General features: G+C 35.0%; 1 protein-coding gene across 1 annotated transcript; it reads right to left on the bottom strand.

The window, feature by feature from the left end:
• Positions 1-4,354: 4,354 nt before the first annotated feature.
• Positions 4,355-11,286, bottom strand: LOC140451738 (uncharacterized). The gene is made up of 5 exons (XM_072545582.1): positions 10,801-11,286; positions 10,229-10,668; positions 9,894-10,148; positions 9,590-9,796; positions 4,355-4,523 (listed from the first exon to the last, which is right to left on the bottom strand). The coding sequence occupies exons 1-5, from the start codon at positions 11,284-11,286 to the stop codon at positions 4,355-4,357; spliced, it is 1,557 nt and encodes a 518-aa protein (XP_072401683.1).
• Between the last annotated feature and the right edge of the window lie 8,911 nt (positions 11,287-20,197).

Consider the following 20,197-nt stretch of genomic DNA (forward strand, 5'->3'; position numbering starts at 1 on the left):
TAATATGCCTTCGGCTAAATTTTGTATGAAAAATAAATTAATTAAAATTTGAGCTCAGGGCTCCTTTTATCGTTAATTATAATAAGTGGCTTCAAAGTATTCTTTAAGCAGTTCCCTTTGAGTAAATGATAGACAATAGGAAAATAAATTAAACAAAATAATTTTGTGATATTAAAGAATTTATTAAAACAAAATAAAAAAAAATATTAAAGTCAATTTTACAATTAATCAAAATCATATTTATGAATTACAAATTGATTTAAATTCTTATACAAATTATCAATAATTGTTTTGACTTGTATTCAAATAAAATATCTCTTCTCTGTGTTTTCTTAATTAAATCAATGCAAAGAATTAATTTTCTTACAAGAATTATTACTTTTTTAATATTTATATATCTGAATTAAAAGATTATATTTATTGTGAAATGAAATCACTAAATAAAATATTAAAAAAACCAAATTAATTATATTGTTCTGAAGCTATTTATTCCCATTTATTATTTATTAAGCTTATTCCCATTTAAATATAAATCAAATTAATTATGATCTAGTAATGATCGAGCTTGAAAGTCTTTGTTGATTTTATGGCAAACTAAACTTTTATTTCCAAGAATTTTCTTCTGGCTCCTTTTCTTCTTACGACTGTGATCTGTCCACCTTTTGCTCGTACTCTTAGTTGCTCTACACAATCCTGCTATTTTGTGTGCTTGTTAACGTCTCTCGCACACACTATCGCCGCAACAGTCTCTCCAAAAGCTCCTGGACCAAACTCATATCTCACAGCAACCCAATTTCTTTCTAGTCGAAAGAATTTTCATTTAAGTGACTAGTACCAAATATACTATACACCTGATTGTTTATTACAGGATGTACTTTCATTGTCCACTGCTACCAATTCTTAATGCTCGTTCCACAGACACAAAACACCTTTCACAATTATTATTTAACAAGAACTGATAACTTTCAGTGCAGGATATGGAACATAAACCACTTGCTTCTTCCGACGTTCAAATCACAGTAATCTTCCTTTTCCCTGGCAAAACCTGAGTTTCTTCACTTCAGTCCCTACTTCTCCTTTTCACAAATCAGACACACAGACTCACCTACATACCACGCCATCCCTTTCGACCAATCAAATTCTGTGACTTGTTAAACACAAGTTCAATGCTATTATAACATCACATAATCTTCGTATTTCCAAATTTTACATAAATAAGATCTTTACTAACATCAGTAAAGATAGAGGATAAAAACAGGAAAATATCTAACGGAAGAATTCCTGGTTACAAAAGGCTTGCGACAGGGATGCTGTATCTCACCAACCTTATTCAAGATATATGTTGCAGCGGCATTGAAAAGATGGAAAAGAAAGGTACATAGGATGGGTATAGAGCTTAGCAATGAATGTATATATACACTCCAGTTTGCTGATGACCAGGTAGTGCTAGCGACCGACAGGGAAGACATGCAGTACATGCTAAGAAGAATATAACGACTGGGGAATGAATGTCAATACAACAAAAACCAAATATCTTTGTATTGGAAACGAGTCAGATAACATGGACCTCGAAAACGGACAACATATTTCCTGCTGTCAGAGCTATGACTACTTGGGTGTTGCCTTTGACAATACAGGAACTGATACACGGGAAATAGAAAAACGAATCACTCAAGCAAAGAAAGTCTTAGGATATCTCAATGGTATACTGTGGAGTAAAGAGATAACGAAAGGAAGGAAATTTAATATATATGAGACCATGATTAAAACTACTCTTCTTTATGGCGCTGAAACATGGAGAATTAGTGAAAAGAACAAAAAGCGAATAGAAGCAGTAGAGATGGATGCAATGAGAAGATCTTTAGGTATTTCCAGACGAGACCGAATCAGAAATGATGTAATAAAACAACGTATGGGAATAGAAGGAAATATAACTCAAGATATAGAGAAGAAACAATTAAGGTGGTATGGGCATGTTCAACGGATGCCAGCATCAAGACTCCCCAAAAAAGTAATAGAATGGCAACCGATAGGTCGACGGAAAAGAGGAAGACCCAGATTAGAATGGCAACACGGCGTAAACAAGTCCATGAGCGAAAGAAATTTAACAACAAACGACTGCGAAGATAGGAAGAGATGGTGTTTAGGTATCGGAAAATGTCGAAAGACGTTCTAAACCGATGTATATATATAAGATCTTTACTTTGTTTCCAAGTTTCTAGAGACAATACAGCTAATACTATTTCGGTTAATGTATACTTATCCCTGAGCACAAAACTTTCTAATTCTTTGTCCAATTTCTTTGTAAACCAAAGACTTAAACCTTATTTTCTAAGATTGTTATCTTTTGGATATTAACATTAATCGTTTATGAGAATTGCTTTACTGTTTTCATATATTAACGTATAAATATCAATGGAGAGCTAATGTCAAAAACAAAATAGAAGAACATGGATTAAAATAAGGAAAAAATATTTGCTCATTGGACAATACTATGAGTTTCTACAATACAAGCAATTACTGAAATATCCCTAAACTGAATCAATAAACCCACAAACTTCTCAAGAAGGAAGGAAATATCTGACCTTAGATTACTAAGATCCAAAAAATAATAATCTATAGGATTGGAAAAAACTAACTATAAAATAAAAACGAGGCAAATTAAATAAATGAATCTCTATACTGAATACACGATACTGTAATAATATTATAATTTTATTGCCGGAGAGAATAATTATATCATTACTTATACAAATTGCAAGAACACCTGGAGAATAAAAGCTTGAGGGCTAATTAACTTTTAAAAGTATTTTTAATGAGAAGGAAACAATTGTAATGCCATTTTTTTTTATATGAAATGGATAAATAATATTGATAGCGATTGTCGTTAGGCCATTCAGTAAAATCAGATTCAAGTGTATATTTACAAAACTATGGTATACATTTTAGACAAGTGCCAACAACAACAACCAACATTCACCAACATTGTCTCATTTTTTGGTAATACAGAGTTTTAACGCAGTATTTAATTTTTTTTGTAGAACATCTGAATTTAGACCCAATGTAAGAAAAAGAAGTAAAACATCTATCTTGGGCCTTGAAATAAGCTCTACTTTCCGCAATGAACTCTTAATTTGCTACAAATCTCTTCCCTAAACGTTTTTGTGACACGCGTAATCAGAATCTTTTGCTATATCTAAAAAATACGGTGGACAAGTTATTCGGAGTCCTATTCAGTGATGCGATTAACTTATAACACGTGCTGGTGTCATGGTATAAACACATTTCTTTCTTTCTTTGTAACCATTTTTTTGCAATTTTTTCTTTTAAATAGATCAATAACACTTTATAATATTTACTATTACTGTTTCTTTTTTAAGATAATCGTTAGATAAAATACATTAGCAATGCCAAAATAGGAAAACTAACACATTCTACACAAAGACAGACAAATGGTCTAGCGTTTTGAACCTTCACATCTTGAGTTGGTTGTCAACAAGCTGAGGCACGTCAATGTTGAAATGTTGGTGCAGCCTCTCTTTATGTCTCCTGGCGACTTCCTTAATTTAGTTAGGAATCGATTGGACTGGGAGATCTGTATGGAAACCACTGTTCCAAATATATCATGATATAGCTATATCTGAAATGCTTTCAATCTTCTGCGCATATCTTTGTTTAAGGTCCACAATTCAACACCATAAAAAGGGCAGAGAAGAGGGAGGTAGAATTGCAGCATTTTTTACTTTTATACCAAGAGGGAGACTGTGCCTCCCCATCCAGTTGAAGGTGGATCCAGCATTTCCAATACACAATCTTATCTCCTTATATTTGGTCGGTATAGGCAGCTGTAGTGCGTCAATTTTTTTTACGTGGTTTTGGTTGACGTAGAGTTGACCTTATGTTATCTTTTTCTTGCTAATTATCACGAACGATTATATTGAGTCATATTGTTTACTGTAAGATGTAATTTTGGAGGACTTGTACGATTTCTAGGTAGTCCGTAAATATTATGGTGTCATCTGCATAGCTGATGCTGTTTAGTCGTTACCCGTTTAGTGTAATGCCTTTTTTAGTTTCGTGCAAAGCTTCCACAATATTCTTTTAGAGCAAAGATTAATTACTGGAGAAGACAAAATACATCCTTGCCTCACTTCATGCATGATTTTCACGTATTCGGTGTGTTCATCTTTAATTATGAGATATGTGGTCTGATTTTAGGAAAGATTTTTAATTATTTTGAGATCTTAGTTGTTAATTCCTAATAAGACAGTGCCATAAACTCATAATTCAACCATTCTGTTGGTATTTCTCCAGAGTATATGTTGTTGAGTATCTTCGTGAGTATTGCTATTGATTAGTTGTCTATTAGTATGAGTAATTTGGCTTGTATATTATTCGGGCCTGCTGCTTTAACATTCTTTAGCTGTGTTATTGTAGAATAAGCTTTTTGCTGCAATATTCTTGGTCCATAATTTACCTCCTCTTCTAGCTTAAAGGTGTTTCCTTTTGTCTTTAAACAGTTGCTATATATATATATATATATATATATATATATATATATATATATATATATATATATATATATATATATATATATATATATATACTTTTTTGACGTTCTTATTTTACTCTGTTTGTCCAAGGTAATGTTCCAGAAGAATCAGTTAAATTTCCTTCTGTCTCCGTCTTAGCCTAACCTTGAGTTCTTTATCTTTTCTATGTACATTACCTATGCGTTAACCCTAAGTCTTACAAAAAATTTTTACCGCCACCGAAAGACCAAGAATAAAGCTGAATGCTCATCAACCATTTCTTGGGATTTATTCTAACCTGGGTGTAACCCTGGATTGAGCCTTTACATACAAGAAACACCACCATAAGGTAAAACATAAAGTTGCTGCCAGAAACAACATAATATGGAAACTAACAGGTACTTCTTGGGTGAAAGGAGGGCGTAACCGCAGGCACTAAAAACTAGTGCTGTGAACCTAATTGCTCCGCTGCGAAATATGCTTGACCTATATGGTATAGATCATGCCATGGCGGTCATGTAGATATAGCTCTAAATGAAGCTTGCCACATTACCACGGACTCTATGAGACCGACCCCAGTCAACAAGGTGTACTGTTTGACCGGCATCACCGTCCAACATTAGACGTGAAGTAGTAGCTCGGAAAGAAAAACATAAAGTATTCACCTCACACCCTCTCTATGGGTACCAACCTTCTTCTTCTTAAAGTGCCTATCCGTTCCGGATGTTGGCGATCATCACGGCTATCTTTACTTTGTTTATTGCAGCGCGGAAGAGTTCAGTAGTGGGTACCAACCACCAAAACCAAACCCAGGAAAACTTTTCTGCATACCACCGAAAATCTGACGGAAACGGCCTTAGCGGTTATACTCAGCTTGTGGAGAGTTTAAAGTGATTAGAGTAATGAATGGATGAATGAAATCTCTCACCTAGATACAAAGAAGGACGGGTGCCATGGAAAGAGCTCAATACACTTCGTGCTAGGATGACAAGATCCAGAGCCAACCGAATGAACTGTTCCTTTTTTTGTGAGTTTAACCTATGCTGTCGTGGAGAAGAACCTACAGAACACTTTTTGGTCTGTCCTTTATGCCTAGCCACATACTCAATGGAGCGCCTGGTGTAGCAGTCCTATTTTTATTCTATAGTACACATTTGAAAATTGTACTTTTTGTACCGCTTGAACAAATGACAACAGTTCCAACGATCCCCATTCCTTTTTTCTAATTTAAAGTACTCGATTAAATTTAAAACGAGTTCTTGTGCTTGTGGGATAGAGTTTTTCCAGGCATAATCTAAAAAAAAACAATAAAATATTTTACTTTTTTCATTTCTTTTACTTTTGCGGAAACTTTCCTTAACTGTGAGAATGAGAAGAACTTTGTATGTAAATTATTGACAAATCAAATACACTTACCATAAAATTTCAAACTCCAATATAAAATTCGTTGTGAAAACAACTGTTTGTTTAAGATAAATGCAAAAACAGGACAAAAAAAAACAGCAAAAAATCCAACAAACTAACAGCTACAAGTAAACAAACCAGACGTCACAAATTGTACTTAAAATCTGAAAACGTACCCATGCGTCTTTTTTGTGCCTATAGTAGGATCGTTTTAGCCTGTCGTATAAGTAATAAAAGTGTCTGTTCAGATTTGCCTCAGGTAGTCAGCGGTTCTCAAATTAAAAATGTACGGTTTTTTTAATTTGATAATACATTAGGGATTTTTTTAATAAAATAACTTTGTATTATGTTTTATAATAATTGAATATCATAATGTAAATTGATAAACATTGAGTATGAAATATACAGGGTCATTTACGCAACATGTTGGTTAAAAGTTTTTAAAGTTCTGGTCGTCACTGGTTTCTGCAAACTTGGAATAATGGGTTATGCAAAGCATTCTTCATTTTTTAAATATTTCCATTCTTCTAGCACTTCCGGTTGTACCGGAAGTCGCCATTAAGTTTCTTATTTTAAATAGAAACTGTGCTTTTTGTTATTTTTTTTTTAGAATCTACGTAAAATTCTGGATCGATTTTTATTGGGATACCATTCTCGAAAAAATAGCCGTTTTTGAGATAGTTTTTGAAAAATTTTTCATATTACACATGCAACTTCAAAAATTAATATTGTGGTTAATATTTATGCTAAAAAAACAGCGTGTACTAAACTCTATTTTTATTCAAGTATAAAAAAATCTGCCAATGTTAATACTGGGTGTTCAAAATTTTGTATTATATTTTTATTTTTATATATTTTATAAATATATCTATAAAAATATATATCTATATAAAACAAAGACTTATCACACACACCTTCCCAAACCCACCAAGGTAGGTTGTCCTCCTGCGGTACAACCAGCCCCGGCTTTCCTCCGCCCCCTGGTCTTTGGAGCCAGGTCTCGACTATTTCGCGGTATCCCCCGGCAGGCAATGGGAGATTTCCGTGTATTTACATTTAAGTGGTAGGTTAGCCTATTTGGCTTTATCACTACCGGTCAAAGCAATTGTTCGGCGATCTAATGATGGTTGTGTGTGCCGATACTTGCTTGCCCTTTTCTGCACCAAGTGTAGTCGAGAGCGAGCAAGCATCGAATCCTTTCATCCGTCGTCTAATACCCAGTCATTCGTCCAGTCATGTCCTTAATCTACCTTACTTGCTAATCTAATTTTTTTGGTGCTTGCATTCAAGAGCGTCGTGCGGCGTGCCTCCGGCTCTCTCCTGCATGCGGTTTTTGTTTTATTTTTTTTTGTTTTTTTTTGGTGGTTGGTACCCTTTTGTGTTAATTTTTCTATCTGCGTCTTAATCTATGGACAGGTATCAACACTATCTGACTCGCTATCCGATTCATCTGAATCTTCATCATTACGAATAATTAAAGGTCTTACTTCATCAATAACTTGTTCTATTTCATATGACTAAAATTTTTTTTTTCAGTATGCTCAATACATTTCCGCCATTGTTCCTCATTGACTTGGTTTAGTGCATCTTGCCAGAGTTGTAAAACGCTGGCTTCGTCGGTGGTCTTACATGCATGTTTATCATAGTAGTTTTTAGTGATGCCCCACACCAATTCAATTGTCATTTGATTGTACTGGCAGTGATATGGTGGTAGTCTTAGGACCTCATGACCATATTTTAGTGCCATTTGGTCAACGACAAATTTTTTCTCAGTAATGTGTTCTTTGCACTTATTTAATAATTCAGCTTTTAAAACTATATGTTCGTGTTCTATATTTTTCTCCGACAGCCACAAGTCTTCTTTTTTCCAGCTGCTTGGGGAAACTTTTCCTCCTCTCTGGTGTGATACGAAGCATTGTCTAAGACTATTAATGACGGATTTTCCAGATTTGTTAATAATTTTTCCTCAAACCAATGTTCAAAAATATCGGCGTCCATATTTCCGTGGTAATCATCAGTTTTTTTTGTCGAAGAAAATATAAGACTAGCATTGGGTATAAAACTTTCAGTTTTTTCAATAAATTATCATCACAAAGCATTCAATTTGCGTTTTTTCACGATTTATAAAAAAATTGTTTTGGTAGCGCTGATTTATCCTCAAGTACTACAGCCGACCAGTAGGAGGTTCTGTACCACAAAGCAGGTAGAAAAGGGAAAGCATAACAGAGTGGCTGTAACTAGAGTCATAAATTATTTTTCGGGCGTTAATCCGAAATACGACAGGGTAAAACGACTTCACTTTATCCCTTTTCGATGTACTGTGGAACTAATTTTCATACGTGGAAGACAATGATGCTAGATAAGAAGTATGTGTTTTATCTCGCCAGGTATTAATGACGCACGGGTAAAAAACCATGGACTCAACTGTTAAAAAATAGCTATAGAATATTGTCAACAATCATATAGTGATAGTGTTAATATTACAAGAGTATGAGATTAAACAAAGAGACTGAAAGAAAGAGATAAATTTTGCTACATTCCTCTGCTAACATAAGAAAAAAAGTACACGTACGTCATATAACTGCACCACAATCATTCATTGTCGTACATTAGTGTTAATACAAATTATTTTCCAATATGTATATATCATTACGCCTTACGTCTTAAACAGACTTTACTATTATGATTTTATATTTTCATCCATGACCTTACAAATAATGAGATAACGATATATGATTTATTAAACAGCAATTATGTAACAACAATGCAAAATGACTTAATTCAATGGCATTGTCTATTGTTAGGTGTTTTTAATACCATCGTAAATCTTGTTCAACACAAAACGATCCAAACTATGACTGCAAATCAACATATACTGTATTCGCAAAAAAAGCAGAACCCAATTTCAGACGGCTTAAAAATTGACAGTTGTGCGTTTATCCTTATGTAGTTTAGTAACTACGGCTAGTTAGAAGCTGACATTGTGATACGATTTAAATCTGTGTTCCAAAAATATTTATAAGAATTCGGCAGTTTAAAAGGAAACAATGGATATAATTATAATAATTGCTGACATTTATTCAAGTATTTGATAATTTTCAAAACGTACCAGAAAAATAATGGAGGTGGTAAATAGTTTGGAAAATATATTTTTTTAGCATAACATATTTTTAAAATGTATTCTGTACAGGGTTGGGATAAAGTATGGAACCAAATAAATATATTACTTGAAATAAAATAAAAATAAAAATAAAAATAAAAATAAAAAATAAAAACGTTTATTGCCAAATATAATTTACATGTCATTCATTTCATTCATTTTAGCCTTCTTTCTTCTTCGACGTCCCGCTCTTGCACCGTCAGCTTCTTGATGTTTTGACCTCTCGGCATCCTGGACTTCTTTGAGTGGATATGTCCTCGTCTTCTTCTGTAGGTACTAATTTATGGCACCGTACCTACTTCCCTGCATGGCTGTTTTCCGGCAACCATCCGGCTAGACCCTGATCAGATGGTCGATCAGTCTATGGGTAGATCTATGCATCCTCTGGATCCTGTTATTCTCGAGGATGCCCCTGGTCTTATGGAGTCTTCTTGTGGCCTGGTGGAAGAAATACCTGGTCCTTTTCTCGGCCACCTCCCTCAGTGGTGTATACTGGAGCCTTTCTCTGATGGTTGCGTTCGTGATTCTGTTCTCCCATGATGTTCCGGCGATGATCCGGTAACATGATGTTTCGGTGGCTTCTAATCTTCTCCAGTGTGTCTCTGAGATGGAACTCCACACTGGGGTTGCATACAGCATCAGCGATCTCACATAGGCCTGGTACAACTGAATTTTCTTGGCCTTGGACAGCGGGCTGGTCCTAAAAATTAAAGGGAGAATTAGTCTTTTAGCTGCATTAGCTTTTACCTTAGTTTTTTGTGTATGCGCCCGGCAGTTGAGTCTTCTGTCGAGGGTACTTGACTGAGTCTTCTTCCTGGATCCTGTTGCCTCCTACTCTGATTTCGTTTTGTGGTGGTCTCAAACCCAGGCTGAAAACTATGAACTCGTCTTTTGGGCGTTGATTTTTATCTTCCATTTTTCGGTGTATCTCGTGATTTTCTCCAAGTGGTTTTCCATATTCCTGATTATTCTTCCTTCGTCTTTTCCGGATGCATACACTGCTGTATCCTCTGCATAAAGAGCTGTTGAAGTTCTTGGATCTGTAGGTAGGTCTGAAACAAAAATGTTATATAAAACTAGAAATAAAATGCTGCCCTGGGGCATTCCTTCCTGAATATCCTGAATTGCTGACATCTTTTGGTCCGCTAAAACTTGGAATGTTCTGTTGGACAGGTATGTGTCACAGATGTTGATGAGGTAGTGAGGAAGCCTAGCTTTGTCCATCTTTAAGATTAGTGCCTTTTTCCAAACCGTGTCATATGCTTTTTCTATGTCCAGTATGGCTAGTCCTGTCCTTTGGTTCCCGTTGAATTTTATTTTGGTGTCGCTGATGATTCTTGCTAATTTAAGTTCGCAGTTCCTTCCTTTTCTGAATCCTAATTGTTCCTCTTGGATAATTCTTTTTCTTCCTGTGTGCTTCATCAGTCTCTTGTAGATGATCTTTTCCAGAATTTTTCCCATGGTTTCTAGGAGAGAAATAGGCCTGTAGTTTTCTGGTCTTCTTCCGTCCTTCTTCGGTTTTAGAAGGGGGATGATCTTGGCGTGCTTCCAGTTGTTCGGAAAGTGTCCTTTCTCCAAGCAGAATTTGAAGATATAGTACAGTTGTACTATAATCTTCCTTGGGAGTTCCTTGAGGGTGATGTTGTGGATTCCTTCTGGTCCTGGTGCTCTGCTTCCTTTCAGTTTTCTGATGATCCTTGCTACTTTGTATGGGCTGGTGTGGTCTTCTTCTTCTATTTGGAATTCGTTTCTTCTTTTGATCCTGTTGTACTCGAAGTCGACTTCTCTTCTTGTTCTTGCGTCCGACATGTCCTGGTTTTGTCTGTGTATGGCTGCCATATTCCTTGCGATGGCATCTACCTTTTCTTGGGTTTCGTAGTGTGTTCCCTCGTTGTCCATAATTTGTGGCATCTTTTGTTTTTCTCTTCTTTTGGCTTTCAGCATTTTCCAGACGTTTCCATGGTTTTTTTCAGCTTTCCTGATGTTGTTGTGCCACTGGTTTTCAGTAAGACTTCTCAGTCTTACTCTTATTTCTTCGGATAGGATATCTCCGTATTCCTTGAATTCCTGTCTTCTGGTCCTCTGGAATGCTCTTCTGGACTTGTTTCTGTCCTTGATGATGTCCTGAAGTTCTGTTGGGATGATCAGTCCTCTGTTGTTCGTCATATATTTCGGTATGTTGTCCTCCATGGCTTGTTGAATTCTTCTAGTTATATCTTTTATTTTTCTTTAGACTTCTTCTATTGAATGGAATTCCCTCTTCATCTCGATTTGGTTGAGTTGTCTTCTGTAATTGGCCAATTTGCGTCTTTCCATCGCCATCTTTCTACTGGTTCCATGGTGGGTAGGTCGACTCTTGATGTCATCCTTCCTGTGACTGGCTTGTGATCCGAAATGCATTCGAAGTTGGCCCTAACATCTTCTATAATGACGTCCTTTGTGATGAATAAGTCCAACGTTGAATTGTTGTGTCCTCTTATGGGGCTGATCCTTGTTGGTACGTCTGGTGCGAATAACATTGTGTCCCTGTCTTCGCAGTACCTTAGTAGTGCTGTTCCTGGTGCTGTGTCCGTCACACATCCCCATGATGTGTGTTTGGCGTTGAAGTCTCCTGCTAAGACAACGGTTGGTGCTGAGTTAAGCATAGCATCTAATTCTTCAATGGCTAGTTCTTCTGACTGTTTCCTGTAAATAGAAAAGATATTAGTACCACCTACTTTGATTCCCACGTTCTCAAAGTGGTTGGTTTCCATGACTACTTGGTTCCATTCTATGTTATTTTTAACATAGATGGCTACTCCTCTGTCGTTGGGCACGTCTCTCCTTCCGTATCCGTCATAATTTGTGATCCTTGGTAGTTGAGTCTCCGTCATGTAGCGTGTTTCAGACAGGCAAATGACATCTGGATTGTGTCTTATTACCGTCTCTCGAAGTTCGTTTATCCTTAGCCGGAGTGAGGCTATGTTGAACTGCAGGATCCTTAGATCCTTATTATTTGAAACAAAAAAGTCGCTATTCATGAAACTTTACATGCAAGTACAATGACATATAACGCCTCTGGCGCCATCTTTTTTATTACTACTCTACTTACTCAAATTATTTACTTTATATGGGACTATGTATGGAACTTGTTATTTCTAATTCATACATATCACGTTTGGTAGAAAAGGTTTGTTACAATAAGAAATAACTTTACAGTTAAAGAATGGGTGAATTTATATACTACGACCGATGAGAACGCCTTTCACCTTCCGAAAATGTCACTCTTTCCAAAACTTCTCCAGCATTCTTCTACTGAATTCTTTGTTTCAAATACTGCAAACATGTTGATTGATTAATGCTAACACGTGATTTTAGATAATCCTAAATAAAAAATTCTAATGGATTAAGGTCCGAAGAATGAGCAGACCACTGAGCATTTTATGTCCAATCCGTCTTAAAAATTCGCATTTAAAGAATTTCTAACCTATTAATAATAATGGGGATGCGCTTCATCTTGTCAAAACCAAAAATTTTGTGGTAACTGGCAATTACGTTACAGTAGTTATTTGGTAAATTTAAATATTTGGTAACAGTCAAGATTCCGGATATGAAAAATGAGCCTATACGCCTATTTTGGATAATTTCTATCCAAACATTCAGCTGTTTTGGATGCTGTTTTAACACGACCAGCATAAGCGATCATTATTAATATTTTAATACGATCTGTTTCACTTAAATGAACCATTTTGATTCTACAACTTACATTACTGTGAATTGGTTTGTCAAGAATTACCTACTAGATAGTACTCGCTTATTCTTATTTCATTGTTTTATTATAAAAAAATATCAACGGACTGATCCAAAAATTATGGTAATCATAGTGGGGTCTGAAGGACAGTGATAGCTATACAGGGCATTTCTATCATTAATTCAGATATACTTGTCAGTTTACGTCAACTTTGACTTTTCAAGTTTAAGTAAACAAAATTGTTATTAAAAAAAGCGATCGATGCTCGAAATGTATTTTAGAAATGGCCAAAGATTTAGCGGAGAATGAGTTTACCCGTTTGGGTTTGACCGTGCCGGTCTCAGCTTATGTATAGGGATGCTGAACTTAGTAGGGGTCCTTCAATACTTTGTGCAAGACAGACTAGGCGGGGAAGTCCTCAACCCCGATACGGCACGTCCCAATGGCTGATAGGGAACGTCCTGTAGATTAACAAAATGCGCCAAAATAAATACGAACAAACAAAAACAGCTACTACTAGCCACATACAACATCCAATCGATGGCTAAAGATGAAAAGGTCTACGAATTAGAAGAACTATTCAAGATAAAGTGGGATATTGTAGGACTGTCAGAAGTGAAAAGAAGAGGCGAACAATGCATGCACCTAGACTCTGAAAATCGCCTATACTATACAGGGAAAATAGACGAAACATATAGTGGAGTAGGATTTCTTGTCAAAAAGTATCTCACACCATACATTTCTACCAAGATCATGGTTATAAAATTGTATGCTCCCACAACAACACATCAGGAAGAGGTAGATGCAATCTACGAAGATTTGATAACAACATTAGAAGAAAATTATGCGAAGATGATATACTACAACTAAAGAACAATAAGACTCCAGGCCCAGATGGAATATTGTAGAAATGTTGAAGGAGGGGAGTGAAATTATTCTCGAAGAATTGAAAATTTTTTTCAACGAATATCTTCACAGAGGAGAAGTCCCAGATAATTGGAATGAAAGTTTGACAATACTTCTCTTCAAAAAAGGAGACAGGGGAGATCTGAAGAAATATAGGCCGAGCTCCCTGCTGTCGTAAATGTACAAACTGTTTATGAGAGTAATAACTAACAGGTTAACGTCGAAGCTCGATAGCGATTAACCGTAAACTGGAAGACGTGTTCAAAGACATTAACTGGGCAGATAAAGAAATAAATGTTAATGGAAGAAAACTGTGTCATTTCAAATACGCTGATAACATTGTAATATTCGCTACATGTTTCGAAGAACTACAGACCATGACGATGCAACTATTTCAAGCTTCGGAAAAAGTAGGTCTTAGATGAACTTGGAAAAAACAAAAATAATGACAAATACACCGAACATTAGAGAAATCACGTTGAACGACATAAATTTAGAAACAGTAAGCGATCTTACATTATCTAGCTAATGAAACTAACTTTTATTATCTGGAACAGATAATGAAAGTTAACAAAGAAAATCAAACTGCCGAAAATAACCAGAAGAATAACGTTAGCGTGGCCAGGATTTGGATTGAGCTGGATCTTGAAAAGCACTAAAATAAAACAATATTTGAAAACCAGAATTTACGATCAGTGTATCCTCCCTATACTCACGTATGGTTCACAGACTTGGACACTCACTAAGTCTAATACGGATAAAATAGTAAAGGCACAAAGAGCGATGGAAGAATCAATGCTCGGGGTGGGACTTAGAGACAAAAAACAAACAAATGGATTAGAAGCAAAACCAAAGTCAAGGGCGTAGGAAAACATGCTGCCAAATTAAAATGGAGCTTCGCATCACACAATGCCCGACTGAAGGATAAAAGATAGAACCACGAAATACAACAATGGAAACCATAGTTAGGAAAGAGAAGCAGAGGAAGACCACAAACGAGATGAGCTGATGACAATAAGAAGATCGGAGGACACAACTGGAAGCAGGTGGCGCAAAATAGAAAACACTGGATTGATTTGGGGAGGCCTATGTCCAAAGTTGGATTACTTAAGGCTGAAGAAGAAGAAGAAGGGTTTACTCCAACCGAGATGCTTTTGAAGATTTTATTGAAGAATTTCACAATGTTGCGATTCATTATGACGTTTTTTGCAGAACTATTCGTCGCGTTGTAGATGTTTATAGAGAAACTGGAAGCGTAACTCACAAGCCAGAATATGCAGGCATAAAGTGTGAACTGAAAAAAAACATCGAACTGGTCAGAACAACTATTGTAGAAATTCGGCATTTACATCAACAGGTAGATCTTTCATATTTAACTTGCCAGCGTATTCTAAAGCGAGATTTATATTTTCATCCGTATCGTTTACAAGCCTTCCATGAAATCACCCTAAACTATCAACAAAGGGTAGCCTTCTGTAATTAGTTTCTGAACAATCTCAATAATAATGATGATGTATTAAGCAAAACCTTTTTGAATGACGAATGTTGGTTTCATCTTTCTGGGTATACTAATTCTCAGAATATGAGAATATGGAGTGCAGATAACCCGCCTTATTTTATTGAAATCTTTATATCCACAGAAACTTGAAGTTTGGGATGCTATAAGCAACTGACGTATTGTAGGACCCATGTTTTTTGAAGGGATTCTAAATACTGAAATATACCCTCAAGCAATTTTAACTGTGTTTTTAACTAAATTGATGGATGGTGAATGAATAGATGGATATAAGTTTAAATACGCCTATTATATTCCCCACTTAATCCTGTGATTTGACGCCCTGTGATTTCTTTCGGTGGCCAGATTTAAAGCATTCGATTTTTAAAACTCCTGTAGCGGATTTGGGAGATCTTAGAGAAAAAATAGAGAATCATATTGAAGATCTAAATATTACTCCGTGAGTCCTAAACTATGTTATATACTCAATAAAGAGTTACGTTATGTAAAGATGTAGGTGGTGGACATATACAGCATCTTCTTTGATTTTATTTATTATTGTTACTTATGATTTTGTTAATTTTTTTGATTTTTGATTAAAGTTCTGTATTAAAAGTTTTGGCTGATTTTTTTGTGTTTTACAATGTTAGTCAATATTAATTTATAAACCAATGATACAAATTCAGATTAATGCTTTGATCAAAATAAATATGGATCGCTCGTTATCATAAGACACGAGTTTACGTTTGTACGCTTATTAGACTAGTAAATAAATTAATAAGCTTACCCGTTGTGAGGATGTCAACGTTGGAGATGATTATAAACATTTAAATGGATTTTTTTTAATTATTATTTTTATTGGTCTTGAGAAATAAATGTACCTATTCTTTAACTGTAAAGTGATTTATTTCTAATCGGTAAGATAGTTTTCATTTTTCATTTGATTTATTTCTCATTTTAACAAATTTCTTCTACCAAACTTGGTATGTCTGAATTAGAAATAATAGATTTTTGCATAATAAAATGAATAATAAAATATGCAATATTATATAGGGTGTGCCATTTAAATTAAATAACCAGAAGTAGAATACCAGTGAAACCAGAAGTAGAATAGTAACAAAAAATATGGTATCAGATACCTTATATCACTATGCCACTGTACTTGCATGCAAAGTTTAATTAATATCGTCTTTTTTGTTGTAAAGATATTAACTTTGTTCCACACTTTATTCCAACCCTGTATAATAAGGTACAATTCTTTGACAAACTAAAATGTAGCGTAATTAAATTAAAATGAACTACAATGATGGCAGCGATAATTTATTTAGCCTATAATGGTATGGCAATACATGGTAATATAAAATATTTTAAAAATAAACAGTGTCTGTAATTTCATATCATACATTAAAATTAAACGCAGCTATACTCAAGACATATGGGCGTTGGGCCTAAGAAGTCCATTGAATCTCCAGGATATACTCTCAGCTCACATTCCTTGTAACCAATCGATGAGTGTATTGGTGTACAGGTGTTTCCATATATGGTGAGGTAGATCAAAATCGTTGGTAATTTCTGATCGATCTATCGAAACTCGAAACGTACGTGGCAGAGAGCGTTTTCATTCCACAATGGCATCCATTAAGAGCGAGGACGAAGCGATTGGTACTAATTTGAATTAAAGAAACTTTTTAAACAAGATCCAGAGCAGAGGAGAATGTTTCTCAAAACCGAAGGCGATTAACAAGAAAAATTCTTGAAACAAAGGGAAATTTAAAAACAACTACTTTAAAAGCTTCAAATAGATGGTTCTAAAAGTTTTGTCACAGACACAATACAGGTATGCTTTAAAGCAATTACTGGTGAGTCAGCCTGTATTAATCTGGACAGTGTTGGGGCTTGAATAGAAAGGAGAGAAATAATATTAAGAGACTACTCGCCAAAAATGTCTACCAAAGAAAACCAGAACTTTTTATCATGCAATGCCGTTACATCATGTGCAATTATATTCTCCCTGAAAAGTAACAAGTGTGACCGGTAAAAAAACTCCAAAACCAAGATTTAATTTACGCAAATATGGAGGATGATAAGGGCAACCTTGTAGTCATTGGCAAAAGTAAAAACGTATCAAAAAACTCCCTTTTCGATGGGTATCTAATAAAAGGGCTTGGACGAAAACTGAGATTATGATATCATGTCTGAAGAACTTTGACGAAAAAATGAGGAAGCTAAATATAAAAAGAAGGAAAAGAGAGTTAAGATTTGATTTCACGTACAGGACGCCTGGGCATCAGCTTATACGTATTTCGGCCTAATAGACCTCATCAGAACGGCTTTCGCAGTCGCTCTGAACGTGAAAATAAATATTTTCTGTCTTAGGAAGCAACTATAACATGGCTTCGTATAGACGCAAATAGCGACATCTGATAATAAAATCCGTAAACTAATTTTCGAAACCAAATTCAGAATTTCGCTTTAATCTGTGCCTTCTAAGAATTGCAAGGCAAAACAGACGTTGATAAAGATGTTATTAGAGACATGGGGAATCTAAAAATTGCATTCCACAACATATCTCCTCAACTAAGCAAAATTCTTAGCGAATTGGTTTCTAGTACTCGTACAGAGTATATCGGAATAAAAAGGAAAAGACAGTTAAGATTTGATTTCACGTACAGGGCGCCTGCTCTTCCGCTTATACGTATTTCGGCCTAATAAGCCTCATCAGAACGGCTTTCGCAGTCGCTCTGAACTAAATAGAAAAGTCTTATTCGTTTTAGATATTCTAATCCAAATTGAAACTAAAAAATTTAAAAATTGTCTTTTTGTCTCCAAACGTAACTTCCCTTTGCCAGTCTTTGGATCAAAGAAATTTAAAATAGCCTATAGAAATTTTTTATTAAAAGACTCTTAGGTTTTCTAACAACGACAGTTCTTCTTAAGATGAAGAAAAAAGCAATAATTTAACCAACTGGATATTAATATCCGAAGCTTCCAAAAATATTTTGCCTTCTACAATTTCCAAGTGTTTGGAGCAGAATTTTTTGAAAATCTCCAAGAAAGCGAGGATTTCTGATTTTGATTTTCTGATTACTACTGATCTATTTATGTAGAGTTTTAGTATGGTGTCTGCTACTTCCTCTGGAACTTGTGAGTTAATCATTTTATTTCGCAGATTAGACCAGTCTACACTATCATAAACTCCTTTGATGTTAAGAATAAATGAAACTTGGTAGTCATTTCGAGAAAGACATAGCTGTATATCTGTAACCAGTTGACTAACAGCATCAGCAGTCCCAGATTTTATTTTAAACCCATACTGACTTTGAGGAAAAGCATTGGTGTTATTTAACCACCATTCCAATCTGTTTTTGATCATTCTTTCAAACATTTTTAATATATACAGTAATAAAGAAATGGCTCTGTATCATTCGTTTTCATCTGGATTTTTATCGGGTTTCAGAATAGGCACAACTTTATTCCGATCTTCAAATGTTTTTCCATTTGAGTTAAAAATATTTTAGCATTATTTGGTAAATAATAAATTATAGGATACCGAATTTTATCATATCCAGGAGAAAAAAATTATTTGTATTTTTTTATGTATCCATAACTTTTTCTCAATAACAGTCACTTCCGTGTATCGGCAATTTTTTTTCACACATATTCGTGCTTGATATTTAGAGGTTTTAGTGTAGTTTAAGAAGGAAATGTATACCCTTTACAAACCCAATCATGAATCCGTCTCTGGATATATTGGTGATACACAACATACCGAATGATTTGTAACACTCCGATATGTATGGATACGTATATAGCAGTTTAAACGAGCAATTACGTTTTACAACTTTAATCAGGGTATAATGAACTGAAAGTCTATTAAAACCTTATCCATTCGCTTTGAAATCGATAGCGCATGGATCAAATCGTCATTTGAAATCCTTTCATAGAAGATATTCATAAAGCAAATTTGAAATAAATGTTTAATTGGGATGTTATTTGCGATTAACATGCAAGAGGAATGGGAAATACATTTTTTAAAATATGTAATTAATAACATAAAGTCCTAAATTAATAACTTTAAAGGCTTTGTACTGCTGTAAGCTCTTTTTAATGATCCATTTTTCTTCTGCTAATTAACAATATAATTAGCAATATGCTTTGAACACAAATAAAATACATTTCAGTGTAACGCTGAACTTGAAAAAAAAACAGAATTAACAAGGTTTTAAAACTACTTTCATTACAAATATAATTTTCATTATATTATTTTTTTTATTTATTTTAACGTGCTTGTGACAGCTTCGGCCATTAGCACGAGGCACCGTGGATACAATTATATATAAGATGCAATTACATATTATAATATACTATAGTTATATATTATTTAGTAAGTTTTCTAGCTTCAGGAACTGGATAGCTGTGATGACTTGGCTCTGGTTAGATAATATATCTGTGATGTCGCCCTTCATGCCCAGCTCTTTGCGTCGTTTATTGTAATGAGGGCAGTCCACAAAGATGTGTAGAACGCTTGGTGGAGATTGGCAATAGTGACAGATTGGCTTAGGTGTAGAATTCATTAGGTAACCATGTGTAAATCTGGTGTGACCGATACGCAATCTTCTAGCAACAACCATCTTATTTCTAGTTATGCCAGGGATAACGAACCGCTCAACCGTCTGATCTATTTGGTGTAAAAATGTAGTGGATTTTTTCCAATGATTCTGCCAGTAATTTCGTACGAGTTTCTTTATACTAGTTTTTAGGTCACTGTCAATTTGTATATTATGTGGTGTACAATTGGATACAGCAGCTTCTTTGGCAAAGCGATCGGCGTTGTCGTTACCCATAATACCGATGTGGGAGGGAATCCATATGATAGTGATATGGATATCGTGGATGATAAGATTTTGGTAAGTTTCATGGATTTTTTTCTACAAGAGGGTGATTAGTAAATAGATTATTGATGGACTGAA

Source organism: Diabrotica undecimpunctata, chromosome 10, assembly GCF_040954645.1.
Source record: "Diabrotica undecimpunctata isolate CICGRU chromosome 10, icDiaUnde3, whole genome shotgun sequence".
NCBI lineage: Eukaryota > Metazoa > Arthropoda > Insecta > Coleoptera > Chrysomelidae > Diabrotica > Diabrotica undecimpunctata.